The 27138-nt window shown below is 37.2% G+C and overlaps 9 protein-coding genes across 9 annotated transcripts; 6 read left to right on the top strand and 3 right to left on the bottom strand.

Moving 5' to 3' along the window:
- Window positions 1–456: 456 nt before the first annotated feature.
- On the top strand, window positions 457–1814 carry SOCG_04531 (monothiol glutaredoxin Grx5). Its single transcript, XM_013162277.1, has 2 exons — window positions 457–911; window positions 1088–1814. The coding sequence occupies exons 1-2, from the start codon at window positions 526–528 to the stop codon at window positions 1167–1169; spliced, it is 468 nt and encodes a 155-aa protein (XP_013017731.1). The 5' UTR covers window positions 457–525; the 3' UTR covers window positions 1170–1814.
- A 314-nt stretch (window positions 1815–2128) lies between these two features.
- On the top strand, window positions 2129–4828 carry SOCG_04530 (G1/S-specific B-type cyclin Cig2). The gene has a single exon (XM_013162276.1). The coding sequence runs from the start codon at window positions 3071–3073 to the stop codon at window positions 4313–4315; it is 1245 nt and encodes a 414-aa protein (XP_013017730.1). The 5' UTR covers window positions 2129–3070; the 3' UTR covers window positions 4316–4828.
- SOCG_04529 (vacuolar calcium transporting P-type ATPase P2 type) lies at window positions 4724–9794 on the bottom strand. Its single transcript, XM_013162275.1, has one exon. The coding sequence runs from the start codon at window positions 8825–8827 to the stop codon at window positions 4940–4942; it is 3888 nt and encodes a 1295-aa protein (XP_013017729.1). The 5' UTR covers window positions 8828–9794; the 3' UTR covers window positions 4724–4939.
- Window positions 9795–10899: 1105 nt separating this feature from the next.
- On the top strand, window positions 10900–12724 carry SOCG_04528 (V-type ATPase V1 subunit C). Its single transcript, XM_013162274.1, has 8 exons — window positions 10900–11228; window positions 11326–11479; window positions 11523–11617; window positions 11674–11765; window positions 11816–11914; window positions 11970–12131; window positions 12189–12420; window positions 12491–12724. The coding sequence occupies exons 1-8, from the start codon at window positions 11082–11084 to the stop codon at window positions 12689–12691; spliced, it is 1182 nt and encodes a 393-aa protein (XP_013017728.1). The 5' UTR covers window positions 10900–11081; the 3' UTR covers window positions 12692–12724.
- Window positions 12725–12757: 33 nt separating this feature from the next.
- SOCG_04527 (uncharacterized protein) lies at window positions 12758–14100 on the top strand. Its single transcript, XM_013162273.1, has 4 exons — window positions 12758–13287; window positions 13341–13368; window positions 13421–13634; window positions 13677–14100. Exons 1-4 carry the CDS (start codon window positions 12812–12814, stop codon window positions 13727–13729), a joined length of 771 nt encoding a protein of 256 aa, XP_013017727.1. The 5' UTR covers window positions 12758–12811; the 3' UTR covers window positions 13730–14100.
- Window positions 14101–14270: 170 nt separating this feature from the next.
- SOCG_04526 (ubiquitin family protein) lies at window positions 14271–15698 on the top strand. Its single transcript, XM_013162272.1, has one exon. The coding sequence runs from the start codon at window positions 14331–14333 to the stop codon at window positions 15048–15050; it is 720 nt and encodes a 239-aa protein (XP_013017726.1). The 5' UTR covers window positions 14271–14330; the 3' UTR covers window positions 15051–15698.
- Window positions 15699–15809: 111 nt separating this feature from the next.
- SOCG_04525 (calcium channel Cch1) lies at window positions 15810–22102 on the top strand. Its single transcript, XM_013162271.1, has 2 exons — window positions 15810–20810; window positions 20856–22102. The coding sequence occupies exons 1-2, from the start codon at window positions 16335–16337 to the stop codon at window positions 21915–21917; spliced, it is 5538 nt and encodes a 1845-aa protein (XP_013017725.1). The 5' UTR covers window positions 15810–16334; the 3' UTR covers window positions 21918–22102.
- A 41-nt stretch (window positions 22103–22143) lies between these two features.
- Window positions 22144–23431, bottom strand: SOCG_04524 (F-box protein Pof5). The gene has a single exon (XM_013162270.1). The coding sequence runs from the start codon at window positions 23312–23314 to the stop codon at window positions 22262–22264; it is 1053 nt and encodes a 350-aa protein (XP_013017724.1). The 5' UTR covers window positions 23315–23431; the 3' UTR covers window positions 22144–22261.
- Window positions 23432–24890: 1459 nt separating this feature from the next.
- Window positions 24891–27125, bottom strand: SOCG_04523 (ribosome export GTPase). Its single transcript, XM_013162269.1, has 2 exons — window positions 26233–27125; window positions 24891–25898 (listed from the first exon to the last, which is right to left on the bottom strand). Exons 1-2 carry the CDS (start codon window positions 27022–27024, stop codon window positions 25101–25103), a joined length of 1590 nt encoding a protein of 529 aa, XP_013017723.1. The 5' UTR covers window positions 27025–27125; the 3' UTR covers window positions 24891–25100.
- Between the last annotated feature and the right edge of the window lie 13 nt (window positions 27126–27138).

Raw genomic sequence — 27138 nt, 5'->3', positions numbered from 1 at the left:
TAATGAAATTCTATGCCTTATTTCCCTCTTGACTTTTGCTATTCCACAGCAAACAAACATTCAGAAATGCCAAGAAGATATATACTCTTTACAATGATATATCTTAAAAACTCGATTTAGTTGGTAAAAGCACAGAAATCGCGACAATCTTCTCGTTTGATACTTCTTTTTTGTTCATATTTGTATTAAAAGTCTTGTGTAGAATTTCTAGAAAGGTTTGCTATAGGAAGTCGCAGGCATCTTATGTTTATCGCACAAGAAGAATGGTCGAGTCAACAGAACGACAAAAGTTGATCTATCTTTTTCTTATTTTTTTTAAACTGATTGTTTGAAATGAATTCGCCTCACAATTAACAAAAAAGCGTCTTTCCTTCTGTTTTTATATTTTTTTATATATAACTCGTCCATTATTTATTAACGTAATGGCAAATACGTTATTCACAATAACAATGTTCAGCGTTCTTCCGGAAACCTTTTACTGTCCGTCGTAAAATATCACTATCTTAAGAATTGTAGACAATCTGTATGGTTATAGTAGAATTTAACCAGAACATAATACCAGGGAAATCGGTCAACATGTTTCGCAATTCCTTCAAGCTTTTCGGAAACCAAATTAGAAGCCTTTCTACTCAAACACGCCAAGCTCTTGAGCAGGCTGTCAAAGAGGACCCTGTGGTTTTGTTCATGAAGGGTACTCCTAACCAACCTATGTGTGGTTTCTCTCTACGTGCCATCCAGGTGTTGTCTTTGGAAAACGTCGCTACCGATAAATTGGCCACATATAATGTGCTCAGTAATGAAGAACTGCGTGACGGAATTAAAGAGTTCAGCGACTGGCCCACAATTCCACAGCTTTACATCAATGGCGAGTTTGTTGGTGGTTGTGACATTCTCATGTCTATGCACAAATCGTAAGTAATCAAAGTTTGAAAGATTAATGTTTGGAATGCATGAACGAGGGGAACGCAAGGATAAAAATGCATGAACAAAAGAATGGTTCATGAGTTTGTTTTCCTGTGAATTTTCTCTAATCCCGTTTCATAGTCTCACAACTATTTTATGGTTGCTTTTACTAACAAGGATATAGTGGCGAACTCCACAAAGTTTTAGGAGAAATTAACGCTTTAGCGTCTAGCAAACCTGAAGGCGAAGCCGCCGGCGCCAATTAAAGCGTAAAAAGAAAAAAAAACCTAGATGAGACCAAAATAATGAACTCCCCAAACATTGTCCCAACAGTTTTACCTCTTTTCATTGTTTTAGTCTGACCTTTGCTGGAGATTTTCGGTTCCTTCTATGGCTACTAATTTTGACACTGAACACTGCAAGATATCGTTGGTGAATCCAGCAAAAGACTAGAAAGTATTCTTCATGAAATAATTGTTATAATGAAATCGGTTCTCTTGCAAGAGGTGGCTTTCTCTTCAAGATTTATATATAGCTTTCATAATTCCCTCTTGGTCTTTTGTACAGGTTGGTATATTAAAGTAGACCAGACCAGATCGTTCCAAATCAAGTAGCCGCCAGTCTTTCAAGCCCTTTGTTCTGCATTGCATACCAAGTTCTTACTAAAAAGACACATTGTTTTTGTGTTTTGTTTATGAATTAGCCTTTTCTTTGCTTTGTTTTTGTTTATACTACGCGTCGCGCTTTCTTTGCGCGCCTTCATCTATACGCGCTATGATTCGTCCTAGATAACTTTATCGACCATGATTGGACAATTCAAGTAACCACAACACCAAAAGACCGCGAACATTTAGCTCTACACGTTCCCTTTCATCATCCACATTCACGTATTCGCGTCGTCGCGTCGCGTCGCGTTCAATCCTTTATATGCTTCCAAGAGAATTTTCTTACTCCTTTACAGGTTGGTACGTCTTGAGTCTTCATAGACGTGGAAAGAGCCTTCCCTTTTCCGGACATTTCTGCCTTTGTTTCCTTTCATTAAACCGTGCCCTTGATCAACACATACGACGCTTTTATCCTTTTTCGTGAATCAAAATTTCGACTCTGAAAATTGATTCATATTGACAGTTACGAGGTTATTTAAGTAATTTCCTCGTCTCCTTTCTACTGCTTTGGGTTTCCTTTGTTGAGATCTCTTTTCTTCGTTGATTTAAACGACTTACTCCATCCCCTTCTTTTTTTTTTTTTTGTGTATAAAAGTGACAAGAAAGGAGATTCTATAATTCTTCTATTCTTTCATACTGAGTAATCTTTGATTATTTCTTTTTAAGATTCTTTGTTTTCTCTTTATTTAAGGACAAACGTAGTTGCTGCCTTCTACCCACCAAAGGATTGTAAAAATCACTTGTCAGTCTCTTGTAATTCGATCCGTCCACTAAATCTAATAGCGATTAACAAGTCTTTTCTTTAATTCATATAATTGAGGCTCAAACGGATTGATTTTTTCATCCTTCACTTTGGATTCGTATTTTTTACAACAAACGGTCTTTGAGTTCAAAACACATGTGTTTATTGCTGGCAATTGGCTCATAACGTTCAATTGCTCATATAGTCCGTGATTTTCGAGTGTTGTTTCTTTGTGAAAGACGTTCAAGTCATTCCTTTTTCAAAACTTATCGTACACCCTCGGCATCCCTTCCTCCCCTTCTAAAGCTCAGTGTATTTTGTTTATTTTTCCTTTTTTTAACATTTTATCTTTCCTATTTTGTTGTTTACGACTTTCTTGTCTAAAATTAACGTCATTCTCTCAAACGTGAAGCTTTTTGACTCTTTGTAAGTATCTATTTTTATTTCTCTTTGGAAAAAAGAGAATTTATTTATATTTTCTTTGGGTTCGGCGTTTTTTCCTCTTCAGGTTTGTTTACATTTACGATTTGTTTATTTGCGACATCCTTCTCTGTTTTCTCATCCTCCAACCACCTTTGACTTTTCTTCCCTCTCCCAATACTCACTTTCAAAACAATTGCTTTTATTTCGTTTTCTTTTGTTGACGTTTCTTTCTTACGCTACGTCCTCCTTTTCTTCTGTTTCCTGCTTCTTCTCATCTAGCACTCAACCTTAATCTCAAACTTCTTCCGTTTTTAGAATCATTTTCACTATATCTACAATGTCTTTTGCCGGTTCTAATAACCTTTCAACAAAGGCTGTTCCTCAATACCACGACGAGAATGCTCCCGCTTGGGACCAAGACAAAACAAAATTAAACACAAAAAATGCCCTTGGTGCTAAACCTCAATCAAAATTTGAGATCCGACTTCCTCGTCGTAACGCTCTTGCTGATGTATCTAATTTAAGAAATCCTACTGAATCAGAGCCCTCTTCCAAGAAGCGTTCCCTTCAGGAATCTCAAAAACAGTATTTGGAAGGCATTCCCTCAACCGAGGAGGAACTTGAACATCTCCAAACCAAGAAGCGCAGCAAGTCTTCTGATAATGCCGTTTCAAACTTGGACAAGGGATCTCAAAAGGTTGCTTCCACTGATACGGAGTTTAGACCTTCTAATCCTTTGATGGTTGAAGAATATGAGCCAGAAATCTTTTCTTACATGGAAAGTTTGGAAAGCAAATGTCTTCCTAGTGCGACATACATGGACAAGCAACAGGAGCTAACCTGGAAGATGAGGGAAATCTTAAACGAATGGCTTGTGGAAATCCACACAAACTTTTGTTTAATGCCTGAAACCCTCTTCTTAGCTGTCAATATTGTTGACCGATTCCTCTCTTTACGTGCTTGCTCTCTAACTAAATTCCAATTAATTGGTATCAGTGCTCTTTTAATCGCTAGCAAGTATGAGGAAGTTATGTGTCCTTCTATTCAAAACTTTGTTTACATGACTGATGGTGCTTTCACTGCCGAAGACGTCTGCACTGCTGAAAGATATATCCTTCGTGTGCTTGATTATGACCTTGGGTTTCCTAGTCCTTTGAACCTGATCCGTCGAATCTCAAAATGTGAGAATTACGATGTTCAAACACGCACGCTTGGCAAATACTTGACTGAGATTTATCTTTTTGAACATCGCCTACTTCAATACCGTCCCTCCATGATTGCAGCTTCATCCATGTATCTTGCCCGCAGACTTCTTCGCCGTGGTCCTTGGGGCGCCGAACTTGTAAAAGCTTCCGGTGGCTACGAAGAACATACACTGAAACCCGTTGCTTTCATTCTCCTTCAATACCATAACAAACCCGTCGAACACAAGGCATTTTTTCAAAAGTATGCTTCTAAAAAGAATCTCAAGGCGAGCGTTTTTGTACATCAGCTTGTCCGACAAAGATTTTCTGTTGCTCATAATGCCGATGACGAGATTCAATCCGACCCTTCCTCTTCCATTAACAGTGATGGTCATTAACATCGTATATTTCTTAATATCTATATACCTTACTACGTTGAGGCTAACTTTACTCTTCATTGCTTCCATTTTTTATCCCAGTTTAAAACGATGACTGAATATTTCAAACTTGTTACAACTTTTCTTAAAAAATAATAAAAAAAAAAAACTCAGTGAAGCACCGCTCTTCTCTTCCTTGATTCCTTTCAAAGCGGATTTCTTTACTGCTAATCTCGATTCTAAGAATTCACTTCTCCTTTTCAAAGATTATATTTATTTTTATACTACATCTTTGATATTCTACGCATTTTTTTATTCAGGCAATAGGAATACCCGTTGTATATTCAACTCCAAAATATCATGCTAATTATTATTTGTATTCATTTATATCAGGTTTATAACCACTTCTTACGATTCCGTACATAGACATAGACAATGTAAATAAATATAGAACTTTTATTTAGGGTACTTAATTATATTTTTCTTACTAGACTAACTGAACAATCAAATAAAAGAGAAATGTCGCATAACGCAACTAACTATTAATAATTTAAAAAGCTCGACATACAACATTAAAACAGTTTCCCTTAGTGAGAAGCAAAAAGAAAACAAACAATTAGAAGGTAGCAAGGGAGTTAATTTGAGTTATTTTGATGGTTTGCCGTAATTCTGTTGTTCATTGTTGATCCATATATCCTGACCACCCAGCCTACCACTGGCTTCACTGAACAATGTTGAAATCGGAACCATGAGAGCAACGCTCGTATTTGAAGCCACGGACGGACTACGCATTTCAAAAAATCTTCTCTTCACGCGGGGGCGGACTCTTTCAGGTAAAGCATTCATTTGCTTGTTGAACTTTGAGCCCAGCAAATGCCTTATACGGCCCCCACGAATCTTTTTCACAAAGGATAAGGAATCTCGAATTGAATCAATGACTTCTGTCGGCGAAGATGGTTCAAATGGAATAAGTCTGTTAGTTTCCAAATCGTTATTATCATGACTACCCTTCGGGCGGAATCTTGGATGCATGACCCAAGAGAGCGCCTTCTCAATCATCCGAAGAGGAAGGACTTTCCTTAAAAAGTCATTTGGAATGCATCGAATAACAGCACCTAATGGAATGCAGATGACACCAAAAACAATAGAAATTGCCCAACCTTTACCATCAATTCTCGTAACCGAAAAAGCAGCTCCTCCGAAAAATATAATAATTACCTGAATAGCTGCAACAACCAAGAAGATACCGACGAATAGATAGTTATGAGTAATTCGTTCAAATATGTTAAGCTTATTGTCGAGTCTTCTGTTGTTCAATTCATTAAATAATTGAAGCCACACAAAGGTATTGAACACAATTGTTTTCATATCATTCGTTCGATTAGAGTAGTGGAAGATCTGATTGCCAGCAAAATGTAACACCAAAGTTACTGCCAACTGGTATATCGACTGACCGATAATCATTTTCCACATATTAAAACTAAATAGAGATGCGTTGGGATCTTCAGGTGACCTGCCCAAAACCTCCGGCATTGGAGGATCAGTTGCTAATGCTAAAGCTGCCAAGGTATCCATAATTAAGTTGACCCATAAAAGCTGCACAGCAGTAAGCACGGAAGCCTGATCCGAAGCAGCAACAGCAGATATAATAGTAAGGAAAACCGCAGTGATATTCACCGTGATTTGGAACTGCAAAAACTTTTTGACTGCATCATTCACGGTACGACCCCATGCAATGGCTCTAACAATGGACGAAAAGTTATCATCCATCAAAATAATATCAGAAGCCTCCTTGGCCACTTCAGTACCAGATCGGCCCATTGAAAATCCAACATTAGCTTTCTTTAAGGCTGGTGCATCATTTGTACCGTCACCAGTTACTGCTACAACATTGCCTAGTTTTTGAAGTCCTTCAATGAGTAATTGTTTATCGAGAGGCGAAGAACGAGCTAAAACTTCCAACTTAGGTAATATCTCTAAACGGCGTTCATCCGAAAGAGATCTAAATTCAGGACCTTCCATTGAGGTACCATCTTCAGTAAGGATACCACATTGACTTGCGATAGACCTTGCCGTAATAATATTATCACCAGTGACCATCCGAACTACTACACCAGCACCTTGACATACTTTGACAGCGATTGGGATATCGGGACGGAGGGGATCCATGATACCAAAAAACGACAAGAACGTCATGTCTTGAAAGACGTCTTCCCATTTGAATGGATTATGACTGTCTTCTTCATTCATCTTAATTCCTTCAGGAGGCCAAGATGAGAACTTGCGATAACAAAATCCCAAAGTACGCAGCGATCTTTTGGCATAGCCTGTAATCATTTGCTGAAAATAGTCTCTCTTAGGATCCATCTCTTGAACCTGGTCGAGCGACGTTCCATTAATCACTTTCGCAGACTGTTGCAATATTTTTTCAGGCATACCTTTAACAACGAATAAGTATTCACCTTCATGCTTGTAGATAACACCGGAAGCCTTTCGATCCGAAGAAAACGAGAAAAACTGAATGATTTCAGTTTTGTTACGCATTTTATCCACGTCTTTAAGCTCAAAGTCATTCACAGCCATATCTAGTAGCGCTGTTTCCGTTTTTGACCCAATAAATTCAGGCTTCTCGGAATCGTGACTTAATATTTGTCGGCAAGTAGAGTTAATTGCGATACTATACAACATGACTTCTTTCAATTCTGGAGAGAGTCGTTTGATAGCATATGCACTAGATTCAGCCTCTTCAAATTTTGATTTGTCAGAATTTTTGTCCATATTAGATGGTGTTTCCTCATTTGAATTGAAAAAAACCAAATCTGTACCATAACCACCAGCGACGACTGTCATTCGATTTTGAGTGAGTGTTCCAGTTTTGTCAGAGCAAATATTAGTAGCGGTTCCCATCGTTTCACAAGCCTGTAAATGCCGAACCAAGTTGTTGTCACGTTGCATACGATTTGTTGCGAATGCTAACGCCAGGGTGACAGCCAAAGGAAGACCTTCTGGTACAGCAACAACCAAAAGAGTAACCGAAACAATTAGGATTTGCAAAAACTCCTGGCCTTTGGTTTTGGATGAGTTCGAGTTTGATTTTAAACGAGCCAAAAATTCAATTAAAAGAATAATAAATAATAAGAGCGAAGCAGCACCACCAAGTTTAGCAATCGCATCGGCAACTCGGGAAAGACGAAGCTGTAAAGGCGTCACCTGTCCCTCCGTACGCATAGCCATACTGGTGCGGCCATTAAAAGAATTAACACCCACAGCAGTAACGAACAATTTACCGTTTCCTTCCAAGACAGTAGTCCCTGAAATAAGATATGGATCTGCCTTTTTATCGTAATCAGTATCGGGTTTTGTTCTGGATAAAGCCATGTTTGCATCCACTTTTTTTGTAGCATCTGTTTCACCAGTCATAGCAGATTCATCAAGAACCAAATTGTTCGATTCAATTAATACACCATCAACAGGAACCACATGACCTGCTTCAACAAAAAGAATATCTCCGGCTAATATTTTGAAAACAGATATCGACTGAACCGAACCATCTCTTAGTACTTGAACGTCAAAATTTGCTACTTTTGCATTGAGTTTTTTAAATTGCAATTCCTTTTGCCAATCATTAACACCTCCAACAGTAACAACAATGACGATAGCAACTATAATAGCAACACCTTCGACCCATTCAACCCGCGGTTCTGGTTTTCCAGTAATAGGATCGACACTCGGAGGTTGACCAAAAGTCTGGTATAAGCCAAGAGCTAAAGAAATGACGGCGGCAATAGAAAGTAAAATTAAAACCTTATCTTTGAAGGCTTCCAACATTAAACGAATCAAGCCTTTGGAATCATGTTCAGGTAATTTATTAGCACCGTAATATTGAATACGATCACAGTTATCTGGTAATTCAGAAGATCCATGATTATCGGGGGAACTTGTTGTCTCAAGGTGGAGATCCATCATAGGATCCATATCGGTTTCCAAGATATCCCGCATAGAAAGTTTATCGGAGTAGTGAACTTCGGAAGTAGATATACCATTGTGAGGATCAACTCGAAATCCCTTAAACAAACCAGGAAGACCATGAACAGCGTGCAAAGGGGCTGTGCTTTTTGGGTCTACAAACTTTTGTAAAAGAGGTATAGGAAAAGCAAACGGAGCTTCTTCATACTCACTGTGTAATAACTGACTTACGGAAACATCCGAAGTGTTAGATGAATGCTCATCATCAGATGGATTATTCTGGGAATGGACGGAAACGTTACTAGTGTAATCTGGCGGAGGGTCGTCTTTTTTATCATCATCAGAACTTTCATACATACTAGAATCATCACGGCTGGAAGACGGTCTGGCGGTATCCGAAGAACTAGGAACACGAGAGGTAGCTGTATTGTTACTTTTCGAGCTGTTCCCGCGTTTCGGTTTTGAGTTAGGAATTTGAAGGTATTGCTGTGGTCGTGACGAAGCGTCAACATTATGGTCTGAACCCTCGTCGGGGTGCTGACTTGGTTGATCGGGAGAAGAAGTCATAAGAAAGAATTATAAAACACAAAAATTAAGGACCCACTAAAATGACCAATTCAAATCAAAGGAAAAGGATACCAATATGGGTACAAAAAATACAACAAAGGAAAAAAATATAACCGGAACGATCAAAAAGATGGGAAGCTTCTAGTTTTTTGCGATCATAAACAAATATTTAGAGAAAACGAATAGAAAAAAGGACTTTTTTTTCTAAAAACAAAGACTTCTATAAGAAAACCTTGATTTCTTCACAGCTTCTGACAGTATTTTAATACTTGGTTAAGTCAAAAAAAGGATGTGACGAAAGAAAGACAAAGACCAGTTTGCCGGGCCACGTATTGCAAGGGATGATATATGAACTTCAAAATAATTAAGATCGTAGATAACTTTCTGCTCGCACGAGACAGATGAGAACAATTTCTTGTTAAAAATGGCCGAGGTTAGAAAAAAAGGTAAGGTGAAAAAAGCGATGAAATGAAACCCTCGAAACTTTTCAAACAATAAAAAGAAAAAGGCTTTTCAAAACAAGAAGAACATCGATTACCAAATCTTTTGATTTTTACTTCAGCAGACCTGGTAAAACAGTTATAGTACTTCTGCGAATTCCTTACAAACGTACAAGGGATTAGAAAAACCGCGTACAGAAAGAAAAAGCCTAAATTCTTCTTCTTCAAAAAAAAGAATCAAGCTAAACGTGTTTTAAATAGTAACCTAAGATATATCAATTAAATGGAAGTGAAAAAAAAAAGCCGAGCCTTTCAAGAAAGAGAACAACGACGAAATTTGGAAATTCCAAGAAAATTCAAACGTTATAGTGCTGAATTTCTTCTTCAAACACGTCTATACTTCCTGAAAGTTGCAGTTAAGTTGGCTGTTATGATATAGGTAGTTGGCAGGTTTCACGACACATGCATTGGGTGAATGATCGTGGCTGAACGGAGGCTTCTTATACTAGCATATACAGATGTCGTTCCTTCAATTCTTATCTAAACTACTTGAAAATTTGAAACTATATTCTTATATAATATATAAAACTAACATGTATTAAAAAATAATGTAAATGCGACTAGATTACTTGTTTTCCAGGTTTCCCAGTTATGAAGTCCGGACTTGGACTATCCGTTACTTCACGTAAACAATAGTAAACAATTTTAGATTATACGTAAATTATTCATTACATATGGAGTCAAATATTACATGTTTCTCGATGGTAAATGTCACTTTTCCTACCAAGTTATACACGAGTACCGCGTCTTTCCTTTACACTAGGATAGCGTCATCAGTGAATAATCGTGGCTCGGCCATGGTTATCAGAATCGATGAGATTGGATCTTATCTTCGATAAGATAAGATGCTAGAGCTTGGACAGATAGTGTCGGTAAAAATTAACTTTATTGTGTTTTGTCGCAAACGATGAAAATCTGGAAGGACGAGAAATATAAACAATTTCATCATTAATAGTAACAGATTAGCCAGCCGCTCGGTGGTTGTTTTATTTATATTTAAAAAACATGGATTAGAAAGGAGAATGGTACGTTTGAATGTTTTTTTATAATGCATTTTCGTGTTTTTTAAGCGAAGATTCAAGTAGACTGTCCGTAAAAGCTAAAGGAAGAGAAGATTTGGGTAATTATCGATGAACATTCCATTCCATACGCTTCATATAACAGTTACTAGTAAAAAAAAAGGAATTGCATGCGTAAAGTATATGATAAGCTCTCTTTCATGTCAAGTATGCGATTAAGTAAATTCTGATTCGTGCTCCACCGGTACTCTCAAACGTCTTCCAGAATAGGATGTCGGCGATTTATATACAATTTGTAACATTTACGAATACTAGCTCAATCTATAAATATAAATAAAGTGAGTTTGTAAAGGATTCTTTGATATTCCTTGAAACGTTCCTTTTACAAACCAGTCGGTTCCTTTCATCTGTAAAGCCTGGGGTGTACTTCAACTACATATTTATTAAAGCATTCTTTTAAAGTTGTTCTGTTATAATTTTTCTTGTTACTGGCGTTTTACTCTTCTTTTATACATATTTAGGAAATTGGGTCTGTAATACGATATTACAAACAGCTTCCTCCATGCTCCCACACCGAGTGTATATTCATACCTACCATTCAGCATTTTACAAAGGGTTTACGCGTTCAGACTCAAATTTCGGTGCTTTTAACTTTCTTTCCATTCTTCCTTACATATAAACAATTTACATTCCCTCTCTTTCTGATTAGATTGAAGTCTGGTTCACGTTTCTGAAATGTCTCAGGCTGATTTCTGGATACTGTCGATTCCCTCTAACGGGGGAGCAAATAGTGATTTACAAGATGATCTTGATTATTCTTTAGTTTCCGGATCAACAAAACTCGTGCAGTCCGTTGGTCCCTTCAATGTGCCTCTGTTCAAAGTAAGTAATACGACAAGCATCTCAAACCAATGAGTTCTTCTTTTTCAATCATTTTCGAAAATATAGGGATATTTCAGAACTAACTTAGTTGCTATAGGTAGAAAGCTTGGACGTATTGATTAACCAGAATGAACAACTTGCTAAACAAGACGCTCAATTCTCTGCTTCGCTTTCCAAAATTGCTGAAGTCATCAAATCCTTGGTGTCTCCTGCTTCAGATGAATTAAAAGAGTATTTTTTGGTAGAAGGAAGTATGTTTCTATTCGTTTTATTCTTACTAACATTTCATTATAGAAACCCCTCTAGAGTATATCACTTCCTTTCAATGGAATACTTCTCGTTTTCGCATAACCAGCAGTATCACAGACATCTTGCACAACCTTACTAGTGTATGTGTTTTCCTACCATGTTTATATGAACTCTTTTTATTGACCACTATCTATAGGAAGTGCTTACTCTTGAGAATGACATTCGCACCAGACAGAGCAACTTCCAACAGGCTAGTAATGCCTACCAATCTGTTCAAAAGAAAAAACGGTAAGATTCCTTCTTTTTAAATTGTTATTACTAGCTAATTAAGGTCGTAGTGGAAATTTATCCCAAAAATCGTTGGCCAGTATAGTCCGTAATGAAGACGTTCTTCTTGGCTCTGATTACATGACCAATATTTTTGTTGCCGTGCCATTGTATGTACTAGATTCAAAGTTTAATCGAAAACTGTTTATGCTGACATGTATCTAGGAACGCCGAAAAGAACTTTCTAGCTTCCTATGAAACTCTGGCAAACTTGGTAATTCCTCGATCTGCTAAAAAGCTTGCTCAAGACGATGAATATGCTTTGTATACGGTTATAGTCTTCAAAAAGTCTGCTGAAGAATTTGCCTCAAAGCTTCGAGAACAAAGGTATGTTGTACAGCCTGAGCCATTTTTATGCTACTTTTTCACTAACAGAGAAACAAGATACACGGTCCGTGATTTTACCTTTGAATCTGGTCTCCGTGAAAGCGAGCAAAACGAATTTGATGACGCTGATGAAAAGCAAAAGCACCTTCGTTCCTCTTTACTGCGGTACGCAAAAGTCGCATTTTCTGAGATTTTTCAACATTGGGTTCATCTTAAATGTCTTTCCGTTTACGTAGAAAGCGTGTTACGCTATGGTCTACCGCCGGATTTTTCTTCTGTCGTTTTCCAAGTAAGAAATTAGCTACTGGCTTGAGCCATTAACATTGCATCCAATTTATAACTCTTACTAACATAAATAGCCTGCAGAAAAAGCGGAAAAGAAAATTAAGGAGATCTTAAACCAGAGATACTCCTACTTAGAGCAGAACACGAGTAGGCCTTCAAAGGTCTCTGATGATATGAACGCAAATCTGAATGAAAGTATGGCTGGGCTTAATTTGCACGAAGAATATTTACCTTATGTACTATTTTCTATTCCTACAAAGTCTTTTAATCATTAATATAATCTTTTCTAATTTATTATAATTTCAAGCAATTTGAGTATTCGTATATTTCAGCTTTCCATAATGATAGTCCGTATCCAACAGACTGAAGAGTTTCCATCACCGAAACGATAAAACATGCGATTGCTTTCTTTATTGTTGGGATCAGCTAAAAAGTCTACTGCTTCTACCTGGCTAGGCGTGAAAAGACAAGTTTCTAAACCAAAAGTTAAACGTACAGTTACGTTTGGTGCTTTGACCACAGGATTTGGCATTGCTGGATACTCATTAGCGAGTGCTGCTCAAAAATACCATTTTTATCCAGTCGTATATACTGATGAACAGATAAAAGAAATAAACCACGTTGAAAGTTCGATTCAAGGCTTAAATCTCGTTCAGGAGTTGCGCCGTGATCCAGCATATCGTGAAATTAGAATTCCGTTCAATCGTAGCCGTCATGGGTTTACGAACAACTTGCTGGCTGGCTATGGAAGAGTTACTGTACCTCCATTAGTATTTTATAATAAAGAAACAACTCAAGTCTTAGCAGTAGCGCACATTGGAGAAGATGTTGGTCTTACAGATGGATCTATTCACCCTGGTTTACTTGCAACGTATGGAGAAAGGAATGAATTATTACTATCATGCTAATTGTTAATTGTTTTAGATTTATGGATGAAGTATTAGCTCTATGCGTATGGACAAAGAGAACCATGAAAGAGGATTATGACTAACTGAGTACAATAGAGCTTCTTGGGTCTTCCCAACAACATTGGCGTAACAGCAAATTTATCAATTTCTAATCCGTCAAAGGCATATGTGAATCGGTATTATGTTCTACGTTCGCAGCTTGAGTGGACCAAAGGACGCAAAGCCAAAGTACATGGTTCTGCATATATGCTACCCGAAAAGGAAGGATCAAAGGATTCGACATGCGTTGCAATTGCAGACGGTCTTTTCGGTATGCTTTACATAATCTCATACTTTCTATTAACCATCACAGTGGAACCTCGATTTGCCAAGTATCTTAAGCATGTAATTCCATTCCAGTTATAATGCACACTGGACGAATGCGAGATTTATATTGGCAAAAAAGTCTCTTTGAACAGGAAAACAAAGGAATTAAGTAAGGAAGCGTTCTTTATTACTATTTAATGGTGATACTGTTCAGTTATGATAAACTCTGCACAAGACAAGTAGAATGAGCGGCCGTGAAATTAGGACTTCTCTCTTTTTTTTTAAATGATTAGGTTTATTTTATGGATCATTGTGTCGACAGACATTTTCGTGTGAGTCCTTTTTTCTTGTTTTGAATTGTACAAGTAGTAGTATCCGACTTGCCTTGTCAGAACTAATGCTATAATGCTTTAAATTAATAAATAAAATAAATTGGAAAGGATTATCCTAATTCTATTTTATCACCATCTCTTCCATTAACATGTTATGCTGGTACTATGTGTCAAGCTGAACAAAGTAACTCCAAGTTAAATTTACTATAAAACTTAACATTTACTGAAGATAAATTATGAAAAGAAACAACAGACGGTTACTTTCGAATATGAAGAATGGCGGACACGTCAGTTTGTCTTATGCCACGCTCAACCTGTCAACAGCCAAACAGAAGTACAATTCAAGAATCATATGAGATACAGTCAGGATGGGTCAATGTCTATCCGGACAACAAAACCGTCAAGAAGTAAACCAAAGGAATGCGTCTTCATCCAAACCGATCCTCAAGCTGCCCAAGTTATATGCTCCAAATCCATTGTTAACTAGAGAGGAAGTGGAAACCTCGAGGAATGAATTTTGGGAAACCTGCTGGGCCTATGGAGGATCTAGAGAAATTTGGGAAGTACTGCATAATATTATTAATTTGTTGTACGAAGGGAATGGAGAGTCTGCAGCTGAGTTAGCTTCTGCTGCCGAATTAACAATACCTGATAATGATATTGGAAAAGGAGCTTATGATTCTAAAGGCGCTTATTATGAAATACCAAAGATTGTTGCTAGAATTCCAAGGGCGTTCGCGGAAAAGGAAGATTCCGACGATGAACAAGAAACCCCTCAGAATAGCCTTGAGAATGGAAAATATACTGAGAAAACTGGTACTGCCACCCAAGTCACCTCTGTAAGTCCAGTGGATAATGCTGAAAAACCGGAGCCTCTAGATTCCGTCATTATTCGCTATTGCCTGGATGAGAAGGATTACACAATTCAAATAAATGGGAATGCTCCTTTACTCCAAGCGAAGACCGCATTTATTGAGGCTGGTTTAGATTCAGTTCACAGATTATTTTTTCTAGGTCGTATCTTACAATGGAAGAAGGGTCTTCGTCAGCAGGGTTGGTCTCCAGGTATGGTCGTTCAGGCTATGTAAGAATTGGTCCTTGCTTTAATATCTTCAGCTGTAAGGAGATTTGAGATACAATTATTCCTTCCCTCATACAGAAATAATTTTTTCTTTTGTTACCTCTCTTTAGCAACATGTTTGTTCTTAATGCTTATCATGCTCAAGTTCTGCTATCTGCTTCTAACCCCGTTATTGAATATCATAATATCATGAATAATTGTTTTTCCTGCCTGTCTTGTGTGCATAATCGCGTCTTATAAGCTAATGCCTCTGTTAGTTCTCTCTTTGTTAGATGCCACTGAGTCTTTTTGCATATTTTTTAATTCCTGTTATATTAATTCCCTCATGTTTATTTTTTCATTTCTTATTATACTTTTTAATACTCTCTATACGAATTAAGTCTCACTTGGGGTTACCTGAATTCACGGAAACAATACGTCTTCTTTTAACTAACTCTTGATTTGGTTACAATTGTTGATTATCCTTCATCTTCGGTTTCAAATGCTACGGATTGTTTTCACTAGCGACCTAGGTGATTTTAAACACCTTAAAACAAGTATCGTATAGCAGCTAAAGTATAACAAACCTTTACTAGACATGATTGGGATAAATGCTCATATATTTATTCTAATAAAGCATACTTCAATATTGATGTAAATTATACTTCACTGAACACGTTTTATTATCGCTCGAAACCGTATAAACTACTATTATAGCTACTACTTGTACATTCCAATGATGTTACTATATTTATGAAAAATCAATCTTTTACCATTATCGCAGCCATACTTGTTCCCTGTTTATCAATCACCAATTTTAATTTTTCATAGCAGCACATACTTCACCACAGCAACCCACAGAATTCACCGCACTTACAGTCGAATTTGCTCAAGAAGGCACCATTTTAATAGTATTTATAAATTTCGGCATACTAAAGTATCATCTGTTTCAAAATTTCCTTCATCGCTGTGTTTCGAAAACACGAGCAATAACAATTATTGCTCAAGTGTTTTCATTTACTTGATGCACAGAATAAGTTTATTATTTGTATTCACATCTCATGAATTAATTTGTAGTATATTTTCACACATAATTCGTTTTTCTTCTAAGTTGTTTATGACATTTCGTTGATTTCTGCTCATTCTTTCCCTTGTTATCCTTTTTTACGATTATATCCCTTCAAAAACCTAAGATTTATATCGCATTGCATTTTCAGCGATCTTATTACCATTAATTTTCTACAACCTTTCCTACTCATAACGTTTTCCTTGGAATTGGTTCCTTGTTTAGCTTTATCAAACAAAGCGTATTATGCGGTCTAGCGGCGACGAATCGACTTCTGAAAATGGATATTCTATTCCTCTGAAGGACTACCCAAAAGATACATCGGCTTTAAAGGGAGCAGATAGCTCCTCTGATTTCTATAAGGAGCAGCATGTAGAGCAAGTAAGACCATTCACTGAGGATGGCTTCGATGACATATTAAATGAAGATGACTCAGAATTTTTTGACTTAGGGATCCCATTACAAAAGGAAAATACCGATCCCAGTCTTTTGGAGATGAACTTTCCTTATTTGTTAAAATCTAGGACCTCTGATCAACCCGATGAAGCATTATTAAAAAAGGGCATGAGAAACAAAGACAAATATTTTGCTAAACGCGCCTTTAAAAAGCCTAATTGTTTTCATAAGGTTTCTCCGATATTTACAAAGATTTTCTCAGAAATATACAGCTCGGTTTTGAGAGTGGTAGCCTGCCCAGAACCAAAAGATGATAATTGCTTCCGCGATAGAAAATACAAAGACATTTGCAAAAAGGTATACATGTCGATTCCCTACAATGTATTGATATTCTGCTTGATCTTGACACAGGGTGTGATCCTCATGATTCAATCAGATGACCCCCATCACAAGCAAACCAGTGTCACTATCATATTATACATTATAGCTGGTTGCTATACGCTTGAAATGTTTATCAAAATATATCTCTTTGGTCTAATTTATGATGGCTCATTATCTTTTCACTCGCTTGTTGATTCATATAAGAAAGGAAGACCTCGAGATATGTCTTATATGCGGCATTCATGGAATAGAGTAGATTTCGTTGCTATAATCAGTATATGGGTCATGTTGCTCTCCGATGATGTTCACGGGATTTATGGATTATTTGCTATGCTTTCGTGCTTTCGTCTTACGCGACTACTGAATTTAACCCGAAGAACGGAAAGTATACTCAGGAGTTTAAAAGATTCTTCATTTCTTTTAGTCCATGTCGTATCATTCGTAGGGTTTTTTGGCGTGTTAATGGCTATTTTAGGTGTACAGTTTTTTAAACGATCCTTTTTGAGACAGTGTATTTGGATTGCTGATGATCAGTCTCAATCCATTCCTACTGGACAGTTCTGTGGTGGATATTGGCTCAATGGAACTATACAACCTTACGTGATGTCGTCCGGACAGTCTTCTAATGTCAAACCTCGTGGTTATATTTGCCCGCAACATAGTGTCTGTCAGGATTACGAAAATCCTTACGGAAACACTGTAAAATTTGATAACTTTTTTAATTCCTTAGAATTGATTTTTGTTATTATGAGTTCGAATACGTTTACGGATTTGATGTACGATATGATGGACGCGGAGTACTTCGTCTCTTGCGTTTTCTTTATTTTTGGCACTTTTCTGCTAACTTTTTGGTTAATGTCTTTTGTCATTGCCGTCGTTGACAATTCATTTCTTTTGTTGCAAACAAGGGATGATAACAAAGATAAGAAAATCGAGAAACCTCGCAGATTCGTGTATATTAAGCATAAATTTTCCAGACATTATTTGGGTTATTCTGATTATATTTGGATTGCACTCATAATTGTCTATTTCATCGTTTTGACTACTCATTCTTATAACTTGGACCCGAAAACGAATTGGAAATACTACGTTTTTTATTGTATTTTCAATTCTCTTCTCGCCTTTGAAATCCTGTTACGATTCATTGCTTACCTACCAAATTGGCGAGGATTTTTTATTAAATCTACCAATTGGGTAGATACAGTTCTTGCCCTTATGAATATCATTTCACTAGCTCCGCCCATTTGTAACAATCCACTCCTCAGCGGTTGGTTATCGATATTTGCCATTGCACGAGTTTATCGAGTGGTACTGTTAGTACCTTACACACGTAAGATTGCAAAATTGCTATTCTCTAATTTCGTCCGACTTCTAAATCTGATGTTGTTTTTATTGATCTTGCTTTTCATCGCCTCCATGTTTTCTGTAAGGCTATTTCAAAACCTACCACCTTCTGAAAATCCAAGTGACGACGTTGACTTTTCCAATACTTATGCCGCTTTTCTAAATATGTATCAGATTTTCTCTTCTGAAAACTGGACCGATATAGTTTACAATGTCCAGGAAAGGCTAGGACCTTCCAAACTGGCTTGGTTGCCTGCTGCTTTTTTTACACTTTGGTTTTGTTTCTCAAACAATATTGTACTAAGTATGTTTATATCCGTAATTCAGTTCAACCTCTCGAGAAGCAATACTGATCTGAAATTACAACAACTAAGGATGTATTTGGCCAGAGTACTTAGGAATTATAACCCATTCCAAGCGTCATTAACGTTAAATGCGCTTTTAAAAAGAAACGACTCGCAAGTTCGAAGAGATAAGGAAGACATATACCGAAAATGGATTTTGGAAGATTCGGTTATAAAGGGGTTTTTAAACAATAATACAATAACTTCAGATGAACGTGTAGAATCAAGGTTTGATACCTCTCCAAACACACCGAAATATTCTCCGTCTAGGATTTTTAATATAATCAAGAGTTTTCTGTTACGGGAGGATCCATTTTCCCAAGCGTATTTTAAGAAGATTATCGGTTTAAGATGGAACAAAGACATGAATCTTAAAACAGCTGAAAAGGATATGAAAGCTGCGAAGGCGTTCGTGAGAATTAAGCAGGCAGAGTATCTGAAACAACATCCTAAATACAATTATGTATTTTGGTTTATAAAGCCATCGAATGGTCTCCGAAAACTGTGTCAAAAACTAGTTGAACCTGGTTGTAATGAACGATATAAAGGTGTGGAGCCAAACCAATGGGTTTATAGAATATTTCAAGTATTTATTTATGCATGCATTGTTTGCGCCGTGGCCTTGGCTTGTGTTACAACTCCTATTTATGAACGAAGCCACATTTATTTGAGTCAAGAGGGAAAAACTGCATGGTTTATTTGGACTGAAGTGGCATTTTCTCTCATATTTACACTAGAGGCGGCCATTAAAATCATTGCTGACGGCTTTTGCTTTACGCCAAATGCATATGTTAGAAATACCTGGAATTGCATTGATCTTTTTGTTTTAATTACCTTTTGGATCAATATATTCGCAATATTAACGAATCGTGGATCTCTTTCAAGAGCCTTTCGAGCTTTTAAAGCGCTTCGTGTGTTGAGACTGGTGAATCTTACCAGAGCTCCGCAACACATGTTTCATGATGTCCTTATTAGCGGTTTTTTTAAAATAGCATCTGCAATGGTTGTTTCACTAAGTTTATTAATTCCCTTTGCTCTTTGGGCAAAAAATATTTTCGGCGGCCAGTTATATTCTTGTAATGACAGCAACGTGAATGCTAGGAGTGAGTGCATTCATGAGTATGCTGCATCACCAAATAACTGGGAAATATGGGCCCCTCGAGTATGGAGTAATCCGAGTGCTTATAACTTTGATAGCTTCCCTCATGCTTTGTTGATTCTTTTTGAAATCGTATCCTTAGAGGGTTGGATTGATGTTATGCGAGATGTAATGAATATCACGGGAATAAATATGCAACCACAGGATAATGCTTCACCAGGGTATGCTATGTTCTTCGTACTCTTTAATTTGATATCTACTATTTATATTTTAACTTTGTTTGTCGCTATTATCATTCGAAATTACACAGAGCGCTCTGGTTCTGCATTTTATACATCAGAACAGAAGGCTTGGTTGGAATTGAAGAGATTAATTAGATCTATGAGACCGTCAACTAGATCAGCTGTTCGTCCACCTGGTTTTCGAGGACGTTGCTATGATTTTTCAGTGGATAAACATGGTAAATGGAGGAATGTATTTACAGGAATCTACATATTTCATGTTATAATGTTAATGACTATTTTTACTCCATGTCCAATTGCTTATACTTATGTTAGGAATTCTATATTCCTATTGCTATCTGTCTTCTATGTTATTAATGTTGGCGTCAGGACTTATGGGTTATCCATATATTATTATTTTCACAGCTTTTGGAATATTTTCGATGTGATTGTTACATTCGGAAGTCTCACATGCAACATCTTAGCGTTAGCAGGATTTTCAAGCAAATCACTAACATTGATACAAACTATCTTTCTCAGCTTAATTGCCATTCATTTGATTCCTAGATTTGATTGTTTCGATCAATTATTCAAAACTGTTATCGTCAGTTTACCCTCGGTTATTAGCTTAATTGCTACGTGGTTTGTTCTTTTTATTACATTTGCAATTGCTTTCAACCAAATCTTTGGTCTAACTAAAATGGGTGAAAATGGTGGCACAAACCGGAATTTTAGATCAATCAGAAATGCTTTGGTTATCCTGTTCATGATGTCTTGTGGTGAAGGTTGGAACAGTGTTATGCATGATTACGCTATTAGTTTCCCTAATTGTGTTAACAATTCTGATTTCTATAGCTCTGATTGTGGTAATAAGCCTTGGGCTTATGCCTTATTTATCACATGGAACATTGTTTCAATGTACATTTTTGTTAATATGGTAAGTTCGGTTTTGCTTATTTTTTTGGTCAATACTAATGTTTAGTTCATCACTGTTGTCTTCGAAAATTTTACTTACGTGAGTTCCAAAACTTTTAAGACTCTTGGGCGCTCCGATTTTCGCCAATTTAAACAGTTTTGGGCTCCTTTTGACCCAATGGTAACCGGTTATATTCCAAAGAGAAACGTTGGTAGATTCTTGTTATCATTACGAGGGGTTTATGACTGCAGGGTTTATAGAGATGATTTTTCTGTAACGAACTTGGTTTCCAAAACGAAATTGAAAAATGATGCACAAGAAGACAACATTTCAGATAAATCATCTGACAACGACTTTGGTTACAATGCTAAGATTGACCTTCACGACCTGGACGTTGCCTTAACAGATATGGATTTAATTGAAATTCGAAAGCGCCGGAAATCTCTTAACTTATTGTACTCAGAACTTATGATGCTTCCTGGCAACGTTGTCTCGTTTTCAGATATGTTGATGGTCATCGTCTTACATAAAGTCATCGATCATAAACTAGTTCTACCTATCTCAGACTTTATACGTAGAACATACGTACTTTCACGACTAGAGGAGAATTACAGGTTTGAAAAGTTAATGGACCTAATCGAAACTTCAAATATAAGACGTGCTTTCCTTAATCACCTCAAAAGTAAGAAACAAGCAATGGAGAACCCTTTTATTACTTTAGAAGAAGTTTCAACTCTTTCGGCACCCCTCGTTTCAGAAACTTCGTCTCAAAACAATTTCAACCCAAATCAATTACAGACAACTCCTATGGGTGGCAGGTCTCCTTCGTACACCAATTCTTTGGTACCCTCACAAACAACGGGATCTTTGCTTTCAGTGGAAATCAGCTCTCTCAACCCCAGTCAAAATGTGGCGTCGACATCTGCTGAAAACGAAATACCACCGACTCCACAGACTCCTTCATTTAAAGATGTTATAATCCGTGGATCACATTCGTTACGGTCTGTATCCGATCAGCATTCTACCCACGACATGGAAGCAGGATTTGGTGTTACCACAGCAGGAAGTGGAAGCACGGAAGATTTAAACCAAATTGTTGATCAGATTGATGATTATTTAGAGCTTTAATTATTGACGACGTTTATTAACACACCCAGTAGCATATGAGCCGTTTGTCTATGATTGTGTGAGTTATGGGTGATATGAATTATAATTAGAAAGGAATTGGGATATATAGAAATTTATTAATTAAGGTAGAAATTTTCCTTTTCAGCCTTAATATTGTTGCTTATTTGTATATAGTTGTTTACGTGATTTTGATCCATGTAAAGAATAATCACAATCGTAATAAAGTATCAAGATAACAGAAAGTTACACTTAATTAAGGCACATAAGTACAAGACTTCATTGTAGAAAATTGTTTGTATTGCCCATTGAAGGGACCAAAAAGTACTCATATCTATCAAAAGTAACTATTTTACGCTTACGAAAACCTCACCTCCCTGATCATCAATTAAATCAACCAAATCTTGGACATCTTCAGACTCTTCCTTCCACCCAAGCCGAATAGAATACTGTAATCTTCGAAGTTGCGGCAGCTTCCCGTCAGCCAATGCAGAAACAATGTCATCAGCTTTTACTAAACTGACGGCGGTTAGTAAGCTTCCAGAATAACTAATTTCTAAATGTTCCACCTTGTGGCTTACTCCAGATTCGGATAAGCTCTCAAACAAATTAGAAGTAATGTAATTCGCGGGTATGCTTATAATGCCAGCATAAGGGCATAACTGGAAGATGCAATCGAGAGCATTACGAGAAAGTTCAGCCATAGGATATTGTACAGTCACAGATGTAACGGTTGTACCTACTTTGGATAGCAAGGTAAAGAGACCTGTGTCTGTTAACTGAGGGCAATTTGTTATATTCACGCTTTTCAGTGAAGGTGGAAAAGAAGATTCTGCAATAAATCCATCTGTAATAGCACCTGCAAAACCAATATGAACAAGCGAAGGCGGCCAAGACTCATTATGTCCGGGAGAGAACTTTGAGAGAGCAGGGAAGTCAATGTATTCTAAATACTGGAGATTTTGGATGCCTGCAAAGAGATACTGTAAGTCTATGCGCTCTGAAAGAACAGATAGATCGATCTTTTTTAGATGACTGCAGTTGGATAAAGCTCGAAGAGCCGTAAATCCAAGACCTGTTTGTGGACCTGAAAAGCTCTCTAGGTTTTGCGCGCATCTTCGCAAAAGTCGGGAGGTTATTGAAGCTTTCGATGTATAAGAGATGTTTGTTAGATTTATGTGATGGACCAGTTTTCCAAAGTCTGTTTCGCTGATGGTATTGAAGAACTTTGCATAGTTCTTTGCGTTCAATTTGGGAAAAAAATAAATAACAGGCAAACCGCCAGAGAAGGCATTCCGGCAAATTCTCAATAATGCACCGTTATTCTTTGCTTCATATGGATTCCAGCTTACCAAATTTTCGAAAATGCGAAACCATATTTCAGTTGGAAGATTTGGCATATTTATGCAGTAACATCGCTTGACTTATATTTTTACCAAAAAGAAATTAAAGAAACAATTAGTTTATTCCATTTAATTCACTAAAAAAGCGGCCTTTAAGGTATATGTGATTTAACCACTTAATTAGACGTGGATGTTTCTGGCAATAGCAGCTTTCACATTCATGTACTCAAGATTTGGAAATGTCACTATCATAAAAAGAATTAGAAGCTTAGTGTTATGGATTTAATGTACGGAAGCATAATTAATAGCATGTTGGGATTCATGAATGGGTCAATGAAACGAAGATTAGTTCTTGACACATGCAGGAAATCAGTAGCTGCGCTTAGTCTTCTTGATAGAATTCAATGTATGTCTCTATGGAAACTTGTAGGTTGTCGAAGATCCATTTGAAAAGCGTTTCCCATATTGGATGGACTTTTAATTTGAGCATGAAACTTCTGCTAAGGGAATGAGATGATTACAAAAACCTTTTTTCCGCCCAAGTTAAAGAATTGCTTCCTAATGGATACGATCTTTGATTCTCTTTTATTTGCCTAGCCTACGGTTAACTTGATGAATGAGTATACTCTACGCTGAATGATCTTCACTTATCTAGCCTTGGCTTTGCTTTATGATGGGTCTGAAAAAGAGATCAACATCTAATAACTTAACTATTTCTCCAGTGCGCTTTTACGATAACAGTTGATGACATCTTCAATGTTTTCTCTTTTCGGGCAATATTTACAGGAAAGCCTCTCAATCAGACTTCCAAAATAAACGAAAAGGTTCTCTTCTTATAGCATGAAAAATCTTTTGAAAGAAGCTAACATCCATCTAAACTGAAAGCCTTCATACTTTTGAACGAATACTGTTAAACCGGTTTGCATCATAGTCAAGTACGTGGTATTAATTGTTTTATTTTCTTTAATCACATTTATATCGGAAGATAAATTCTCTCCGTTAATGAACGGATCTTTTCCATTCTACATCCGTCAGAAATAGTTGCCTTCTTAATCATTTAATTGCTGAAAGTATATGGTGATCTTCGAGTCATTGAAATTTCAGGAATTATGCGAATGGAGGACATTCACAATTTCGTTGAAAAAAACTTATGAAAATGGCTTTCTTACTGCAATCATTGTAGAAAGTCTACTTTTTTAAGCATTTCCAGTGTCCGGACTTTCTCTAGGGAACCTTACTTCATTTTTCTTTTCATTGTATATAAACGGTCGTATAAAAAGAATAAGTGAATTAAATACTTGCCTTAGAAAATGGGACGCATTCATAAGCGTTGTTCTCTCACTCTCAAGCCTCCCTCCCCCGGCAAAAAACTAAAAGCAAAAAGAAGAAAGAGAAGAATTTTTTGCGAAACATGCTATTTTTTTCTCAATTCAAGCCATTTAATGGCTACCAAAACTACTCTCTAATCATTATCACAATATAAACATAGACTGTTGCTTGTCAGGTAACATACAGTGTAATTAAATTGTGCTACTAGATTGCCAAAAATAAAAATTCAAACGTCCATTTACAAAGACTAGTAGGTTTCGACATGGATATTTATACACAGCCCATTGCCGGTTAAGTCAATTCAAAATTGCAGCAATCAATCTATTTACCCATAACCATTCTAGCTGACACATCATTCTTATAACATGAAAGTAGATACTGTGTTAAGCACCTATAAACTCAACTCAAAAATATTATTAATGTACAGTAAACCATGAAAACCAAAAGATTAAATTAATTTGCCATTGTTCCCAAACCAGTATGATTATTCGTGTCAAACATAAGAGTAACCAACCTACTCATCACTAGCAGATTCAGCAACTGTCTTTTCTCCGGCTGGCGGAGCATCCTTTGACTCTTCTATTCCATTCCATTCTTCTTCCTCCCCATCGTCATTTGTCTGTTCTTGTGATCCTTCTTCCACTTCCTCTTCATTTGTTTCTTCAGTCAAAGTATTTCCCTTCTTGTTTGTATCCTCCTCAGAGGAGGACAAACCTTTAGGTCCGACAAACCAAGGAATTTTGCCTCGCATGAAGTCATTCAATACCATCTTTGCAATGGATGCTTCATCTGCCTCACCACCCTTCAATAAACGACCACTTTTCTTTGCGAGCATACAAAGAAATTCCGTTGAATCATTCCATCCAGAAATTTCATAAGTACGCTCCAAGTGCTTGTTCTTGCAACGGGTTAGGACGGTCGGAATATAAGCTTCTGGATTACTAACATTCTCCACTCGAACAACACCCTTTAGTAACAAGTCCGCATCCGAATCAGTAGAACTAGGAGGTACAATACCAGGGCAGTCAATCAGGAAAATACGCTTCATGAGGGTTACATATTGCCAAACCTTAGTTTCACCAGGAATAGGTGCAACATTGCAAACCTTCTTCTTGCGAAGGGTATTAATAATACTTGATTTTCCTGCGTTGGGGTATCCAACCAATCCCACAGAAACTTGCTTCTTGTCAGAATGCAAAGAAGCGTATTGCCGTAAAATTTGAATAAGAGATCCTTTACCGAAAGAGTTATTAATAGAAGCATGGAATGCAATCGTAGGATATTCTTTTGCTAAAATCTTAGTCCAAGCAGCCTAAATAAAAGTTAGTAAACGATTGTTAAGAGAAAAGCGAAAGTTATAATTCTAGATAATATATGTTCGTCTTATCCTTGGAAATACAATCATCGTAATGACCACAAAAGGTGATTGTATTCAACGTTAAAAAAAAGACCACACAACCGATACCGCTATGGCCAAAACGGACATAAATATGGCATGGCATGTCTACTATCCCAAAGTTGTAACAGACTACATTCGATTGAGAATTGTGCTTGCAGCACACGAAAGAGTCCTGACTTAACAATGGGTACCAAATTAAGGCAAGCGAATTATAACTTTCACAAAAAATTCGATATAAATTACTTACCGCAACAGATGTTGGAACTAGATCAATCTTGTTCAAGACCAAAACCATATGCTTATGGGGGGCCTCCTTCTTCAAATACCGCTCAACCGATCGGCACCGTGTACCCATAGGATCACGAGCATCCAAAACTTGCAACAAAACATCACTTGAATCGATGACTTTGTAAAGCTCGTTCCAGATACGTTTCGACTGACCCTTGTTGAAAATAGCATCCCTCGCAGCCGTCGTAACATCACTATCAGGTTCGGGGTTCGATAAAATGCGCTCTTCTTCTTTTTCTTCATACGCATTTTGTCTTTCATTCGAAGCGTTTGCTAAATCGGAAAGAGAATCAACGGCAAGCTTTGGGCGCTTCCTTTGAGCTCTGGGACCAAATGTACTATCAAATGGTTCGGACTCCAGAACGCGAACTTTAGGGATGTGAGAATTTTCCTCTAAAAGTGACATTGGCAATTTGTTCCTTCTCAACAAAACTTGATAAGGGTCGTTTGCCTTTTGTCCCATTGCTTCACGAAATTGAGTAAGCGTAGGTTGTGCGATGACTCGAGTGTTGTTGAACCAACGACGATCTGGTTGAACACGCGCCTTTGGAACTTCTTTGGATTGGAAGTCAGCAGCACGTACAAGTTCACCTTGTGCATTGTACTTGGCTTTACCGCCACGGAACATGTTCACCTTAGCAACATCTTTAGCATTACGATAAAAGTTTTCGCCTTTAACACGCAAGTTACCGGGCTTCTTTTCGGAGCCTTCACGGCCCAATCTGCTTTTCTCTTTTTTAAATGTTCCCATATTGTATTTAGTACTTTTACGGCCAATTCAATAAATTTTACTTGGCTTCACACAACCACGCTCCTTCAAGATGTGGTTGGTAGAAGGTGACTTCCTTTATGTAGTCAAAATTTT

Source organism: Schizosaccharomyces octosporus (assembly GCF_000150505.1).
Source record: "Schizosaccharomyces octosporus yFS286 unplaced genomic scaffold supercont6.1, whole genome shotgun sequence".
Taxonomy (NCBI): Eukaryota; Fungi; Ascomycota; class Schizosaccharomycetes; order Schizosaccharomycetales; family Schizosaccharomycetaceae; genus Schizosaccharomyces; species Schizosaccharomyces octosporus.
The sequence above is the reverse complement of the archived record's forward strand: the minus strand, read 5'-3'. Positions and strand labels throughout refer to the sequence as shown.